The sequence below is a fragment of the Manis pentadactyla genome, chromosome 17 (genome assembly GCF_030020395.1).
Source record: "Manis pentadactyla isolate mManPen7 chromosome 17, mManPen7.hap1, whole genome shotgun sequence".
In the NCBI taxonomy this organism is placed as follows: domain Eukaryota; kingdom Metazoa; phylum Chordata; class Mammalia; order Pholidota; family Manidae; genus Manis; species Manis pentadactyla.
Window position 1 is genome coordinate 53083406 of NC_080035.1, and position 16219 is coordinate 53099624.

The following is a 16219-nucleotide window of genomic DNA, read 5'->3' on the forward strand; positions in this document are numbered from 1 at the left end:
GGAGTATAAGAACAAAGGAAAATGGAAGGAACAAAACAGCAGCAGAATCACAGAACCCAAGAATGGACTAACAGTTACCAAAGGGAAAGGGACTGGGGAGGATGGGTGGGAAGGGAGGGATAAGGGCGGGGAAAAAGAAAGGGGGCATTACGATTAGCATGTATAGTGTGGGGGGGCATGGAGAGGGCTGTGCAACACAGAGAAGACAAGTAGTGATTTTACAGCATCTTACTACGCTGATGGGCAGTTACTGTGAAGGGGTATGTTGGGGGGACTTGGTGAAGGGGGAGCCTAGTAAACATAATGTTCTTCAAAAAAAAATTACATAGGTTAGCTACTATCATTCCACTTGAATCCTGAGGCATCAATACATAACTCTCTAGCAGAAGCACATAAAATGGTTAATAAACAGGCAGTTCAATGTTTAAAAGGTCTTCATTTGCTGGTGCCTAATGTAGTGTTCCCACTAAACAGTATGAAATTAGCACCTGAATTCAAAAAGTTAAATATTCAATACTTACGACTTATTTAAGCAAGTCGATCACTGGAACTATTCTTTAGTAAAGAGTATTTAATGGGCCTCATGGAGATTCAAAAAATTACAAGTAACTGAGGATTTTAAGTGTTTTCTCTAGGAAAATGTCTTGAAAACAAATTCAATGAAATCTGGTATTTGTTAACATATTTAATTCCATATGTATATCATTCTTTCCTACACCTAGTAAGGTTAGCAGTAATATTGCGTATGTATTTGACTATCACCATTCTAAATAAACTCAACAGAATGATATTTTCAGTGTTAGTAATTTTTATTTAATAGAATTTCTTTTAGGTTTAACCCTGAAATACACACACACACTTCCTACAATACATGCTTGAAGTAGAGCTTAGGTATTCCTGAGCTTTATTCCAACTTGTTACTGGTCAGCCATCAGACTGTCCAGGTGTGTCATTTCAATTAGGTATATGTAGATATATCTAAGCAACTTAAAATAACAGTTCAAAAATTTAAGAGTAGTTTTCAAAATTGCTTCTCCAGTGGAAAACGGCGCTGAATAAGGCCATAAAGCATGTAAGAACCACACATGTGGAACAGTCAGGATCTTAGGTGGGAGCCAGGAAATTTGGTGGATTTTTTAAAACTATCATGAAAACCTGATATATTAATGTAGTCTGTTTTTACCTCAAACACAAAAACTAAAATTACCAGGACAAATATAAAGCCAACAAGACAACAATTTCCCACTGATCTAAAAGTAGACTCCCAAGTGGCTGAAGTTCCTCCACACATTTCACTCCCTTCGGTCTCTGTGCTCCTTTCCTCTCCCTACCATGTGGCTAAACCCTGCCATCCAAACTCAACTCCAGCATTTGCCACTGGAAAGGCTGTCCTGCTCTCCCTGTACGAATAACTGGGTGTCTTTCTAATGTGCTCTCATGAAATACATATCCCTATTAAAGCTCTTATGTCCTAACATTATATTAGCTGTTTTTCTGTCTCCTTCATACTACAAGATCTGGAGAACACAGATCATATTTATTCATCTTTGTATTCCCTGTATCTAAAGACTGCATAATGTCTCTGATGACTCAAACAATGATAATTGAATAATGAAGCTCTTCAGTAAAAGTTTTTAAAAAGAGCAGATTACTTGCTTTTGGAGATATTTCTGTTTAAAATATTAAAGGAGTGTCTGCTCTGCTTTTAAACTTTTCTCATGAAATCAAAAAAGTGCTGAGCTTAAAGGCCACTTGAGCTCAAGAAGGTCTAATAAATGAACATTTAAAGCATTCAAAGCTGCTGTTTATCTTACATTTACACTCAGGAATAAAATCATTAACTATTTAATCACCAAGTAAGATGTTTTCTCTATGTCTAAAAGGCTAAAGAATTCTTTTGTGTGGCATTTCATGTTACCATTATTTATTCTATTCTCTATAGATATAGGAAAATGACTAACCTTCCATTATAATAATTAACAACCTTTTAGCCTCTGCTGCTAAAACCTAATTTCAGTATCTTTAATCTATCAATACTACCAGATGAAAAACTAATACTATTTCATAGAAATCTAGGTAAAAATAAAACCATAATTCAACAGTTTCTTTTGCTTCTTGATTATAATTCAGTATACAAACTTTGCTAATTATGAGTTTTCTTACAATAAAGTATTAAAGCCCTATGTTTTTGAAAATAGGTGAAGAAATAGTTTCCATTAAAACATCTTTTCAAATTTAATATTCAGATTTATTAACCCAATTAAGCATTTATGCTCACCTTTACCATTAAAAACAAATATATCAAACATAAGGAAATACAAATCTTCTAACTTAAAATATGCACATCACCTACCTGTTTGCTTATAAATTGCTAATTCTTTTACAGTTTCCAAAAACTGCCAAAATTTTTCATTACTTTCTTCTGCCATAAATTCACTGTTAAAAAAAAATAAAAGCAATCAATTAATAGATGGAAATGAAAAATGGTTTAGGTACTATAAACTACACTTTATAACCAAATTATAACATGGTAAAAATGAAAACCTCCAAAAATTAAAGTTACTGATTTCCATTTACTATAATGCAGAGAGAGAGCAAATTGATGATTCTCGCCTGAAATATCATTCGCAGTGACAAGCACATATATAATCATAACTGGAAAAGACGATGAGAAATTATTTTTGGCTTTTCCTCATTATTAGCTACAACTAAAAAATGGGTAATTAATTTTGTTCCTCAATGTGAAATACCACTGACAAGTATAATTGAACAGTAATGAAGATAGTATATAAAGGTAAAAAAATATTAAATAATAGACTGCCTGTTTTTCACAAACAAAAATGGATTTATGGACTTTAAAAGTCATTATTATCTATTATTTTTATTTAGCCACATATTTGTGTAGACTATCTTATTATTTAAAACAAAAAATATCCTAATAAAAAAATTAGTGTAAAGTTGGTATATTGCATTAGGCCTTTGGCCTTGAAGCCCAAATAAACTTCCATTTTTCCACAAAGGTTTCCATTTAAAACCTTTTGGAATTAATAAAATAAGTGAAAGGTTATTCTGTCCTCTATAGAACAAAGTACAAATCACCTAAAACAAGTAAATTTAATTATTTAAACTAGAATGAAAACAGCCCCCAAACAGCTGGTACAGACTCTGTTTCTGCCCATCTTAGCTTTCGTTCCAGCCTTGATAAACTTAACTAATGCTCAGTGTAACTGGGAAGTTCTGAGAACATCCAAGTTACATGCATAGTAACTAATCCTTGGAGTCTGAGATGGTCACTAAAGGAGGAAAAGGAAGTGAGAAAAACAGATTTAATCATCAACATAAACAAAGCAAGCAGAGGAATTTAAAGTAACAAGTAACTTCAAAACAACTCTTGCTATTAATGGTGTCTAACTCAATGGCATTAAAAAAAAAAAAAAGAAGCTAAAAGCAGAGGAAACAACTGGAAACACTGAACAGGATGTGACCTGGAAAGGACAGGGATGGTATAAAACCTTAAGCAGGGAGCAACACTTAATAACTAAGTGACCTGACCAAACTATGACATTCTCATATACTGCGCAACCGCAATAAGCCTTCATCTATATGCCATAATTTATACATACAAGTACAATCCTTCAGAGTGACCACCTTAAAAAATATTCACTTGCACTTATTCCCTCCAAGCATTTTTGGATATTCTGGAATTACTTTCAGGAGCAATTTACCAGGAATCATCATTAATTTTAGAGGAGGAAATTTCCTTGAGCACCCATCTATATCAGCTCCTTACCATCTAAGAGATACTATCTTTGGTTAAAGTTCTTAAAAGGGGGGAAAAAAACCCCAGGCATTTTCAATTTGTTCACTTGTCCTACATAGAATATTTAGCTTCAAGTAACAATGGTCCTCCCTGACCCCCAAATTCTACCATGGAGAAAGAGTTATCTCTGAAGAGGGTGTTTTTATATGTATTAAAGAGCATGACAGTAATTACAAGTGGGGTTCAAAAAATATTTTCACCAAGAGCAGCATCAGTGGAACAAATGGAGTTTATAAGATGTATATGTTACAATGTACATGGTTTAAATATTTATCCTCATCAGCCTGTAATCACCCATAGCAAATAGTACTAAATTATAAATTTCATTAGGTAGGGGACATACTAATTTATGCTTGTTTACAACAGAAGATGCAGGTGTATGAAATAACACTGAGCATTCTGTCTGGTTTATTCAGAGACCAGTTACCACAAGTCAGATGTATTTTGGAGGTAATTCTGATGGTGCTTTGAAGCATACACGCCTTACAGAAGGTCTCCCAATTAACCGACATTATTGAGCACCCATTTCTGTGTACTGAGCCTTGGGGAAAACAAGTATAAATAAGAAATACTGATCACATCTACTAAACTAATATTTATTCCTAATATTTACTGAGCACCTAACTTCTGTGCACTGTGTCTTGGCAAAATAAAAAGAGTTAGAAATACTCTTGTCCTCTAGAGCTCACATTTTAGCAGATTAGCATATATGATACCTTGCAATCAGGATTATTACAGAAGTATTGACAAAATGGTTTGAGAACAAAATAGACATTCATTTTATTGGAGGAAAAGATTAGACAAAGAGAGAGTAATATGGTATGTCCTCAAATACGTATTAGTGAGGTAAGGAATGTGTTACATAATAATAATATTACCACAAATTCAGTGGCTTAAAATAATAGAAATTTATTTCTGGACAGTTATTGAGGCTAAAAGTCTGGATTCCAAGTACTGACAGGGTTAACACAACAGATTCCAGAGTTTAGGATGGAGATTTATCTTTTTAGAGGGCCACCATTCAAGCCACTACAGTCTACCCTCTGGCTCCCCCAAATCCACATTTGTCCCACATACAAAATACATTTACCCCATCCAACATTCCCCAATGTCACCTCAACCCCTTACAACCTCATCTTTAAGCCCAAAATCTCACGTAAATATCATAATTTTCAAATCTCATCATGTAAATCATCTGAAGCCGGTATAAGTGATAGTGTGAGTACAGTCCATCCCAGGGCAAACTTCTTCTCCATATGCGGACCTGTGGAACTAGAAAACAAGTTATCTGCTTCCAAAAATGCAATGGTAAGAGAGATATCTAAAATTCCAAAGACACACATTCCAGCTCCAAAAGTGAGAAATTGGAAAGAATAAAGGAGTCACCAGTCCCAAGCCAGTTTGAAATGCAGCAGAACAAATTCTGTTAGGTTTCAAGCCCTGAGTGTAACTCTCTGTGGCTTATTGCTCCACCCTCTGTGCTGCCTGCCACAGCTCTGTCCTCATTGTTATTCTTCCTTTTTCTTGAGTAAGATATGCTTGCAGGGTAGCACATGTTTGCAGCCTAGTTCTATCAGTCAAGTTCCTGACTATACAATTTTGGAAGTCTGACAGCCTTCTCTCATTTCATCCTGTCTCTGTCCCTTTTAATATAAATTGGCAGTGTTTCTGCTGATACAGCATAATCAAAATCCTTGTGGGTCTCTCATATATCTCATCAAGGTCATACTATTTCACAAGGAACCTCTGCAGATCCTTCCTGGATAAGCCCATTTCTATTCCATCTGCTGAGGTGGTTGAGTGGACCTATGAGTCACATACCTAACCTACACAGCCAAATATCCTGTCACACATTAGGCTTTGTTTCCAGAGCATGCATTCCCAACACTGAGTTTTCTAATCTTAGCATTCTTTGCAATCTGGATAGGCTGAGAACCTTCCAAATTATCAAGTGCTGCTTCCTTTTTCCTTAAGAGTTCTTTCTTCAATTTCTCTCTAGGAAAGATTTATCTTGCATTTTACTATAAGCAGCAAGGAGAAACCAACTGACACCTTTTCTACTTTGCTTGGAAATCTCCTTAGCTAACTATCAAGTTCACTGCTTCCAAGTTCTGTTTTCCACACAACTGTAGAATCAAATTCAGCCAGTTTTCTGTCATGATATAAAAAGGATCATCTTCATTTTCAATAACACATCCCTCCTTTCTTTCTGAGCCCTTGCCAGAAATGCCTTTAATGTTCATATTTCTACCAACAGTCTATTCATAACCTAGGTATTCTCTAAGATGACAGAAGCTTTTTCTACTGTGCTTCCTACTTTCTTCTACATCTTTATCAGAATCACATTTAATTTTATATTTCTGCTAATTTCCTCAAGGCAATCTAGGCTTTTTCTAGCATGTTTCTCAAAACTCTTTCAGCTTCCAACCAATTTAATAGCTACTTCTGTATTTTTAGGTATTTGTTACAGCAGCATCCCAGTTCAAGGGGTACCAAATTTGTATTAGTTTCCGAAGGCTGCTGTAACAAATTTCCAAAAACAGTGACTTAAAACTTATTGTCTCATAGTTCAGGAGGCCAGAAGTCCAAAATCAAGGTATTGGTAGGGTTATGTTCCCACCAAAGCCTCTAGGGGAGAATTTTTCCTTGCCTCTTCTAGCTTCTGGAAGCTTCAGGTTCCCTAGCTTGTGCTACATCAATCCAGTCTCTGTATCTGTTAACATGGCCTTTGCCTCCTTGTCTGTGTCTTCTCCTCTGCCTAAGGATGTTGAAACAAGCTGGCAATGTTTCTGCTGATACACATAATTTAGCACCTATCCAAATAATCCATGATGACTGTGTCTCAAGATCGTTAATTCAATCTGCAAAGGTCCTTTTCCCAAATAATGTAACATTAAGAGGATTCAGTGGTTAAGAGGTGGATATTTTGGGGAGCTGCCATTCAACTCATTACAAGTGATGAGGCTGATACATCAGACTGTGGCTAGATTGTGAGGGACCTTAAGAAGCACTGTATAGGAGTTTCAGCACTAAGACTCTTGAGGCAAGTAGAAATCAGGACACTGCAACTACAAGTCTAAGATTATTAGAAGTTAGACTGATTCAGAACTGAGTATGAGATCAGATCCATGCAAGCTTTTGGAGAAACTTGGTAAAAGATAGAGGAAGAGGACACATTTTAATCTAGAATACTTTATTGAATAAAAACTGTTTTATTGCACCAGAAACTACAGAAATAAAAAGGATCATAAGATACTATGGACAATTATGCACCAACAAATTGGACAACCTAGAAGAAATGTATAAACTTCTAGAAACAATAAGCTACTAAGACTGACTCATGAATAAATAGAAAATCTGGACAGACCTATTACTAGTAGAGATTGAATCTGTAATTAAGTAACTTCCCCAAAAAACAAAAATCCAGGAACTAGACTGCTTCACTGGTGAATTCTACCAAACATTCAAACAAGATTTGTTATGAAAAATACTGGAAAACCTGGACTGGATCACTGATGGAAGAAGCAAGCAGCACTCGGAGGTCTTGGAGTGGTAAGGTTTTATTTTACACCAGCGGGCTCAGAGGGGAGTAATCTACCAAGGTCTGAGCCCTGAGCACAAGCAATGGCAGCAATTTATATTATTTTGATATGTGGCATTTCGGCATGTACACGGCAAAAGAGGAGCCTGGAGGAGGGGAGGGGAGAGCTGGGAGTGCTCAGCCAACCAGAGGAAAAAAGCAGTTTGCTGACCTTGGCAGCTGTGTTGAATATTTTGCTTATCAGATTTAATACCTGTCCTTCTCAAACACTTCCAAAAAATTTAAAAGAAAGGAACAAGTCCAAACTAATTTTATGAGGCTAGCATTACCCTAACATCAAAACCAGACAAGAGTGACATGAGAAAATTGCAGACCAATATCCCTGATGAACACAGATGTAAAAATCAACAAAATATTAGCAAACCAAATTTGATAATACATTAAAAGGATCATACGCGATGATCAAGTGGGATTTACTGAAGATGCAAGGATGTTTCAACATCCACAAATCATTAACACAGTAACAAAATGAAGAATAAAAAATCATTTGATCATCTTGATAGATGCAGAGAAAGCATCTGATAAAATTCAATATCCATTAATGATAAAAACTCTCAAAGTAAGTGTGGAGAGAAGACACTTTAACATAATAAAGGCCATATAAGACAAGCTCACAGCTTATGTACCCAATGGTGAAAAGCTGAAAGCCTTTCCTCTATGATCAAGAACAAGACAAGGATGTCCACTCTCACCACTTTTGTTCCACATTATATTAGAAGTCCTAGCCAGAGCAACTAGGCAAGAAAAAGAAGAGGCATTAAAATTGGAAAGGAAGTGTAAAACTGTCACTACTTGCAGTTGACATACTAGAAAACCATAAAGACGCCACCAAAAATTGTTAGAACTAATAAGTGAATTCAGCAAAGTTGTGGACACAAAAACAATATACAGAATCTGTTGCATTTCTAAACACTAACAAACTATCAGAAATTTAAAAAACAATCTCACAAATGCATCAAAAAGAATAAAATACCTAAGAATAAATTTAATATCAATGTGATGGACCTATATACTGAAAACTGTAAGACATTGATAAAAGAAAATGAAGACAGATAAATGGAAGGATACTCTGTGTTTATTGATTAGAATACTGTTAAAATGCCCATACAATGCAAGTCAATCTACAGATTCAATGCAATCTCTATCAAAATCCCAATGCCATTCTCACATAAATAGAACAAACAATCCTAAAATCTGTATGGAACCACAAAAGGTCCCAAAGAGCCAAAGCAATCTTGAGAAAGAATAACAGAGGTTGAGATATAACAGTCCCTTTCAAACTATACCACAAAGCTATGGCATTCAAAACAGTATGATACTGGCATAAAAACAGACACAGATCACTGGAACATAATAGAAAGCCCAAAAATAAACCCATATGTGTATGGTTAATTTATGGCAAAGAAGCGAATAATTACAACAGGAAAAGGACAGTCTCTTCAATAAATGGAGGTAGGAAAACTGGAGAGCTACATGCAAAAGAACAATTCTCTTAATACCATAGAAAAAAGTTAACTCAAAATAGATTACAGACTTATACATAACCTGAAACCACAAAACTCCTAGAAGAAAACACAGGCAGTAAGATCCTTACTATCTGTCTTGGCATTGATTTTTTGGATTTGACACTTAAAGCAAAGGCAACAAAAGCACAACTCAACAAGTGGGGATACAGCAAACTAAGAAGCCTCTGAAGAGCAAAGGAAACCATAAAAAATATGAAGATGCAACCTACTGAATGGGAGAAGATATTTGCAAATCATATGGCCAATAAGGGGTTAACATAGAAAATATATAAAGAACAAATATAATGGATAGATGAAAGGATTAAGAAAAATATATTATTCTGACACAAAAAAGAAAATTCTGCCATTTGTAACAACATGAATGGACCTTGAGGGCATTATGCTAAATGAAATGAGTCAAAGACAAAAATCAGATGATCTCACTCTATATAGAATCTTAAAACGAACTGAGCTCATATACATAGAACATTTTGTTGGTTGCCAGAGGCAGTCAGGTAGATGGGTGAACTGGGTGAAGGTGGTCAAAAAGTACAAACTTTTGGTTGTAAAATAAACAAGCCCTAAGGTTGTAATATAGACCATGGTGACCATATTAATGATACTGTACTGCCTATTTGAAAATTGTGAAGAGAGTCGATATTCAAAGCTCTCAGCACCGGAAAAAATTTTCTAACTACATGATGGTAGACGTTAACTAGACATAGTGATTACTTCATGATATATACAAATATCAAATAATAATGTCACCTGAAACTAATATATCATGTTAATTACATCTTTAAAAAACTGTTTCAGCATCTTATATATGCAGTGTAATGTGTGGTGATGCAGTCTCTCTTTAGGACCATAAACTGTTGCTTTGCTGAAGTGACAAAAGCAATTGACATTAAAACTTCATACGGTTAAATGAAAGAACTTGTATATTTTAACTACTTGGGATACTAGGAGCAAAATTCAATAGTTACAAGTTGTGAAAATTAATAAAGGGAAACCTCACTAAATGGGGAGTCAGGAGGCTAGAAGGAAGAGCCATGCCACTCCTTATCATTTACAGGAAGACCTGTCAACTACAGACCCCAACAGAATCATCCTCAACAGTCACGAACCATCAGTTACAAAACCCTCCGTTCACCCCCGCAAAGATGAACTTTGCATCTCCCTCAAGAAATTGCCCCTCAAAGCCAGTGACAAACTCTCATCACCCTAAACCCTTTTCTCTTACAGACTTTCCTTCAAAACAACCCCTCCAAACTTCCTTTTCCATAAAATAATGTTCCTCTCCTTTGTTTGCTGGACTTGCCTATCATTTCCCCGAAATGTGCACGTCCCAAATTACAATTCCCTGCTGTTCCCAAATTAGCCCATTTTTGCTGGTAAAGTTTTATTTTTAAGGTTAGCGAAGTTTTGTGTATTCACAGCAAATGATACCTGGTGAGCAACGAGTGGAGGAGATTCTCAAAGAAATAATAACTTGGGGGAAGTTGTCTACTGGGCAGGAAGCCTGGAAGCTGACCTAGTGATGTTATCATTATGAAACCAGGTGCTTCATGTACCTTTCCTAAAAAGAACAGCCTACGCCAAATAAAGTGCTTGCATTACACGCCACGCTCCATCTCTCATTTTTTTCTCTTTCGTACATGCTAATAAAATCGGAAAGAATCAAAGGCCCCTAAGCTTTAAAAACCATGGATGAAGCAAATATGAACCGCAGGGAAAAGAACTGAGAGTGCCGCGCACGGGGTGGCTGCGGAGGTGATGCGCCGAGGGCCAAGCGCCAGGGCGCGTGGGGCAGCGGTGCGGGGCGCTGGCGCCCTTGGGGAAGGGACAGGTCCGAGGAACCTCCGGGTCCCAGCGCGCCCTCGGCCCCGCCGGACCCTCCCTCCGCGCCCGGCTGCGCAGAGTCCGGCCCGCACCCACCTGGCTTCCAGCAGCAGCGGGGTCGCGGGCCACTTCGCAGCCAAGCGGGCCGTCACCGCCTTGGACGCGGAGGCCGTCCGGGTGCCGATCAGCGCGACCCACAGCGCCGCGGAGCCCAGGAGCAGCCGTACCACGGTGGCAGCCTTTGCCATGGCGCGGAGAGGGAGGCGCGAGTCCCTGGGGGCCGGCGCCCACCGCCACGGCCACCTCGGTACAGCCGGCAACTCCCGCCGCGGGGCCGCCCACTTCCGGTACGGGGCGCGCTAGTCCGTTACTTGAGACCCGGGCTGGCGCGCGCCGAGCGCATGCGCGTGGTGCTCGGGCGCTGTCCGGGGAGCCGCGTGGGCCGAGCCCCGAGCCACGTAGGTGCTGGCGGCGCCGGCGTGCGGACGGCGTGGCTGGTGCCCGCACGGCTCCGCCCCGGGACCGGGGTCCTCTGACCGCGGCTGTGGGACAGGCGGCGGGGGAGCGGGCTCCCGACCGAACTGGGATTACGGCGGAGTATGGCTAGAGATGCCAAAATTTGGAAGCAAAGGCAGGAACCCGCGTGGAAATTATACACATTTACAAAGGCGGACAATAAAGCGTGTCGGAGTTCAAGTACCTACCTCAGGGGGTTCTCAAATGTTATTGCAAATCAGAGTCAGTGGAGATTTTAGACAGCCCCATGCCCAGACCACACCATGGTGGAGAAAGTGAAGGTTCCTGTGGCCAGGATTCTCACCTGGCCCTCGTCGACTTGTTCACTGCACATGTCCGGGGATTCCGTTGTTATTGACTATACAAGGATCTCCGCCCAGTGCTCTGGGCAACAGGGCTGCACCGTTACACAGCAGTGGGAGAGCAGAGGCTGGAGTGCTGGCAGCGCCCAGGACACAGACTGAGGCAGCTGCTGCGACGAAGAGGCCCAGAGCCAGACACCCGCTTGCTGAGTGCAAACTTGCTCTGAGTAGACAGGATTCTAGGGACTGACCTGCCACCGTGGGAATACAGCTGGGTATATACCCTTTCACCCCTAGAATGTTTCACTGTCATTTTTTCAGTCTTACTGAATCCATAGTGAACTTATCTGGGGCTGAAACCCACTGGCAAGACAACCATGCACCAATTGGGGAATCTCAGGGGAACAGGGATGAGAGTGGGGCATCCACAGTGTTTAATCCGGGATGATTGGAATGCGCTATCGTGTTCGTAAACCAGTGACATCACCGGAGGGCTTGTTAAAACACAGGTTGCTGATTCAGTAGGTCTGGTGTGGAGGCCAAAAATTAGCATTTCACATCTATCAAGTTCCCAGGTGATGTTGATGTGGAGATCTGGAAGCCACAGCACTACCTGTGAGCTCGTTAGATATGTAGAACCTCAGGCCTCACCCCAGACCTGCTGCATCCTTATCCCCAGTTTAACAGTAACCCTAGGTGGTATATATGAGCCTTAAAGTTTGAGAAGAGCTGATTTAGGGGATTACAAGTAAAATGCATAGGAAGTGATAGTTTCTTTAGTCATTATCAGCCAAAATAATATAACTGTGACTAAGTCTTGATTTCAACCAAGGTTTGTCTCACCCCAAAGTTCATGCATTTACTACTGTGGCTAAAATGAAAGGTCCTGTGGCCAGGATTCTCACCTGGCCCTGGTTGGCTGGCTCACTACATGGTGTGGGCAATACATCGTTATTGACTATATAAAGAGCACCACCCAGTGCTCTGGGAGACACGGTGGCACGGCTACAAAGCTGCAGGAGAGCAAAGCAGAGACTGGAGTGGTGGCAATGCTGAGGACAGAGGCCCAGAGGACGGCTGCATGGGCAGAGAGGCCCAGAGGCAGAGACCGGTTTGCTGCATACAGACTCTCTCTGAGTGAACGGGATTCTAGTGGAATCCTACCACTGTGGAAATAAAGTTGGGTATAACCCTTTCACCTCAAGAACATTCTACTGTCATTTATTTGGTCACACTGAATCCCTGGTGAGCTTGCCCAGGGCTGAAACCCATTGGCAAGACAACTAACTACATCAGGCTCAAAGACAAAACCTTGCAACAGAATTAACTGATTTTCCAGTATATATGTTCATTGAATCAAAATATTATTTAACCAAGCAGTGGTGGTGTCTCAAGATTCTGACTCCTAGTCGGGAATGGCTCTTTTTCTATTTAGAAGAGAATAAATTTATTATAAATATTAATATATATGGTAAAGAAAAGCAGCAGCTGGGAAAAATAGTTTAGGAAGATGCACTGAGCTGTGCCTTTTTTCCCCATTACTCCCTTGCTTGACAGAGAATCTCCATCTCCTGAAGTTGCCAAAACATGATGTAGAGAAAATGGAAGTTCCATGGCCAGGATTCTCATCTGACCCTTGTCTGCTAGCCCACGGTGCATGTGCAATGCTTGCAGGCTGATGCTTACACACCTGTTGGCAATGGGATATTATTGACTCAATATAAGGAGAGCTCCACCCAATGCTCTGGGGCTGGGAAGCATGGAGAGGCCAGGGACCGGCTTGCTGCATGCAGGCATGCTCCGAGGTGGGTGGGATTCTAGTGCTTGCCTGTTACAATGAGAATAAAGCTGGGTATAAACCCTTTACCCACAATGTTCCGTTGTCGTTTTTCATTCTCACAGAATCCAGAGGAAACTTGCACAGGGCTGAAACCCTCCAGCGACACACAGGATCACTCCACTTTTTCATTTCCCCTCTTTCACCTTTCCTTAGAAGACCTTGCTCTGGAAATTCTACTCAGGTCCCACTTTTTAAATTTAGACTTCTTTCACTTGTTATGATCTATCCCTCCTTTAAATTCCCATAAGCTCTTTATTTTTAAGTTGTCATATACTACTTAAAATTGTCACTTTAGAGTTTGAATACGATACTTATTTATTTCTCCTACCAGAGATGGTATATTCCCTGAGGGCTCATGCCTTATTTATCTTCATCATCCCTTGCAGTATCTAGCACAATACATATTATTGGGGCTCAATAAATATTGAAGAAGCCTTGTTTTATGGACAGATAGAATGCTAAGGCAGATGAATAAAGAGCTTAATTTCTATCCATAGACCATAATAGAAAAATATATTATGAATCTTTTGCAAGCATTTGCTTGAATTAGCTCCTCATTTCCACTTATTTTTAGACTGATTTTTTTTTTTGACTAAAGCTATGGGATGAAGAAACTAAAATATTGACAGTGAGTGTTTTAAATGTCAAGATGTCTGATGGGCTGCAAATCTTTAAGAAATGATTTGCCTTTAATAAGTCACATAATACACTATTAAAGAACACTATTAAAACATATATTGATATACAGTCCAGCATATTTGAGTTCAAAATAGTGAGGAATGCTACATTTATCTCTTAAAGAGAATGAAATTAATCGAATCCAGTGTCATTTATTTATATAATTCTTATACATTTAAGCTTACATTGCATTTTCTTAGGAATTTAAGTGAGTTTGAAATATTCCTCAGACTGGTCATCCCCAGCCTGGTTTCTTCATCTGCAGAACAAAAGGAAGAGTAGGACTGGATGATATTTAAATGTGGGAAGTATGTGACTCCTGCGTGACCCACCAGCTGGACCCAGACCCAGGCAATCAGATATTCTACCCATTATTCCCACACTAGGAACCACTTGAAGGGAGCAGCCTTGAGAGAAAAATGTCATTGAGACCATCTGGATTGTGTATGTGACTGAAACCTGTTAAACCTCTATCTAAACTCTTAAGATTCTGCCAGATGAGTGCAGACTTGTGCTAGTCTCATGGCTGCTCAAGGCGAGCCTTGTAAGTTCCCTTACTTAGTAAACCTATCTTCCATCAATCTGGAGTAGTCTGCCTCTTTCTTCGGTTCCTCGTTGCCCTCTGTTTACAGACACCTGTTTGGAATTTCACCCATGGGACTCTCCAGGTTACAAACCAACATTAAGGTCTCTTCTCTATGTCATTTCCGTATACAGAGAGAAAAATTAAAATGCAAAAATTGAATAACTCAGCAAAAGTTGCTAAAGTTAATAAGCAGTAAAGCATTCTTTACTCTATTATCAATAACCCTTTGGCACAGGTTGATTATGAAGTGAATGTAGTTCAGGGAGACAGTTGTACTTTAATATTTTCTAGCAAAATGTTATTCAAAGTTATTCACATTGGGGTAATATGAATGAAAATTGATGATGATGGCATTTTCATTATATATGGAAGAAGTGATTAATGAGTACTTTATAATAAGAAATTTGTGTTTAATAGAATAAATCATGTTGAATGTATTTATTTAGGTACAGCATGACTATTTGTTTAATGAAAATAGTAATGCTGTGTGAGCATAAGTTACTGCCTAATTATCATGTAATATGATATAACTTTAATTTTCTTTATCTAAATAAAATCTCATGTGGCTTTTCAAAACATATCACTTTGTAGGACTTCAGATTTTCTTACTATAAGACTCTATTCTCATTTTTATATTTCAATATATTCAATACACAAAAACGTCCTACTCTTCATTCCAGTTGAGAAGACTTTATAGACTGATGTAATTTTTTATATTTCTACTCTCTAGTCAAGATTATACTACAATCATAATTAAATGAGTAAATGTTTAGTTTCCTTTATATAAATTTGATTTTTATGTTGGCATATTTTATTTAAAATAGATTACAAATACCTCGCAAATGTTTAACTCCAGGTATGTTTGATGAAATTTTTTAAGTGTCGTTTACAATAGTGACTTTCAAACAGCAAATTAATTATGTGAAATACATAATTTTAAAATTAATCATTTGGGGTAATGTAAGAACTTAAAAGTTGATATTTAGTTAACTTCTATACCTGCATGGTTAGTATTTTATAGTTATGTGTTCCAAGTTTACTAGGTCACTCTCTTGTTGCTTCTATTATTTGTTTGTTTCTTCAACAAAACACATAGGATTTAAAAATGTCAGTGAAAGGCAAAGAAATATATCTTTTGCTTGTACAGCTTGTAGTAAAGGTTAGTATAGTTATGTGTATAAACTCATTAATTCATTCAAATAAACAAATGCACAAACAGCGTTAGTGTATTTTCTCATTAAAATTCCTTCCTGAGTTTAAATCCTGCACTTTGAGAAGCAGCACAGATTCTTTGAGTCCCTCAAGAAACATCTGAAAAGTACCATCATGATTATCAACACTGTAAATAAGCATTTGTAGAGAAGCCACTTTATATTTATGCCTGAAACATGGTCTCAAGCCCTAAGTGACTTTGTCATTTGGTGGGGAAGGTAGTACTGTACATAAAAGTAAATTATAATGAGAATTTGTATGTGACAAGATCCAAAAGACTGACATGTTACAATAAATACGACAGGAATTAAAGGAGG

At 38.5% G+C, this 16219-nt stretch overlaps 1 protein-coding gene across 1 annotated transcript in view; it reads right to left on the reverse strand.

The window, feature by feature from the left end:
- The window catches only part of UGGT2 (UDP-glucose glycoprotein glucosyltransferase 2), a 171758-nt gene extending 160624 nt beyond the window's left edge, over positions 1 to 11134 (reverse strand). Inside the window, exons 1-2 of the mRNA XM_036893788.2 lie at positions 10865 to 11134; positions 2354 to 2436 (exon numbers count right to left, since the gene is read on the reverse strand). Coding sequence (XP_036749683.2) covers positions 2354 to 2436; positions 10865 to 11016 — 235 coding nt within the window. The 5' untranslated portion in view covers positions 11017 to 11134. The remainder of the gene's footprint in view (positions 1 to 2353; positions 2437 to 10864) is intronic.
- Positions 11135 to 16219: the final 5085 nt, after the last annotated feature.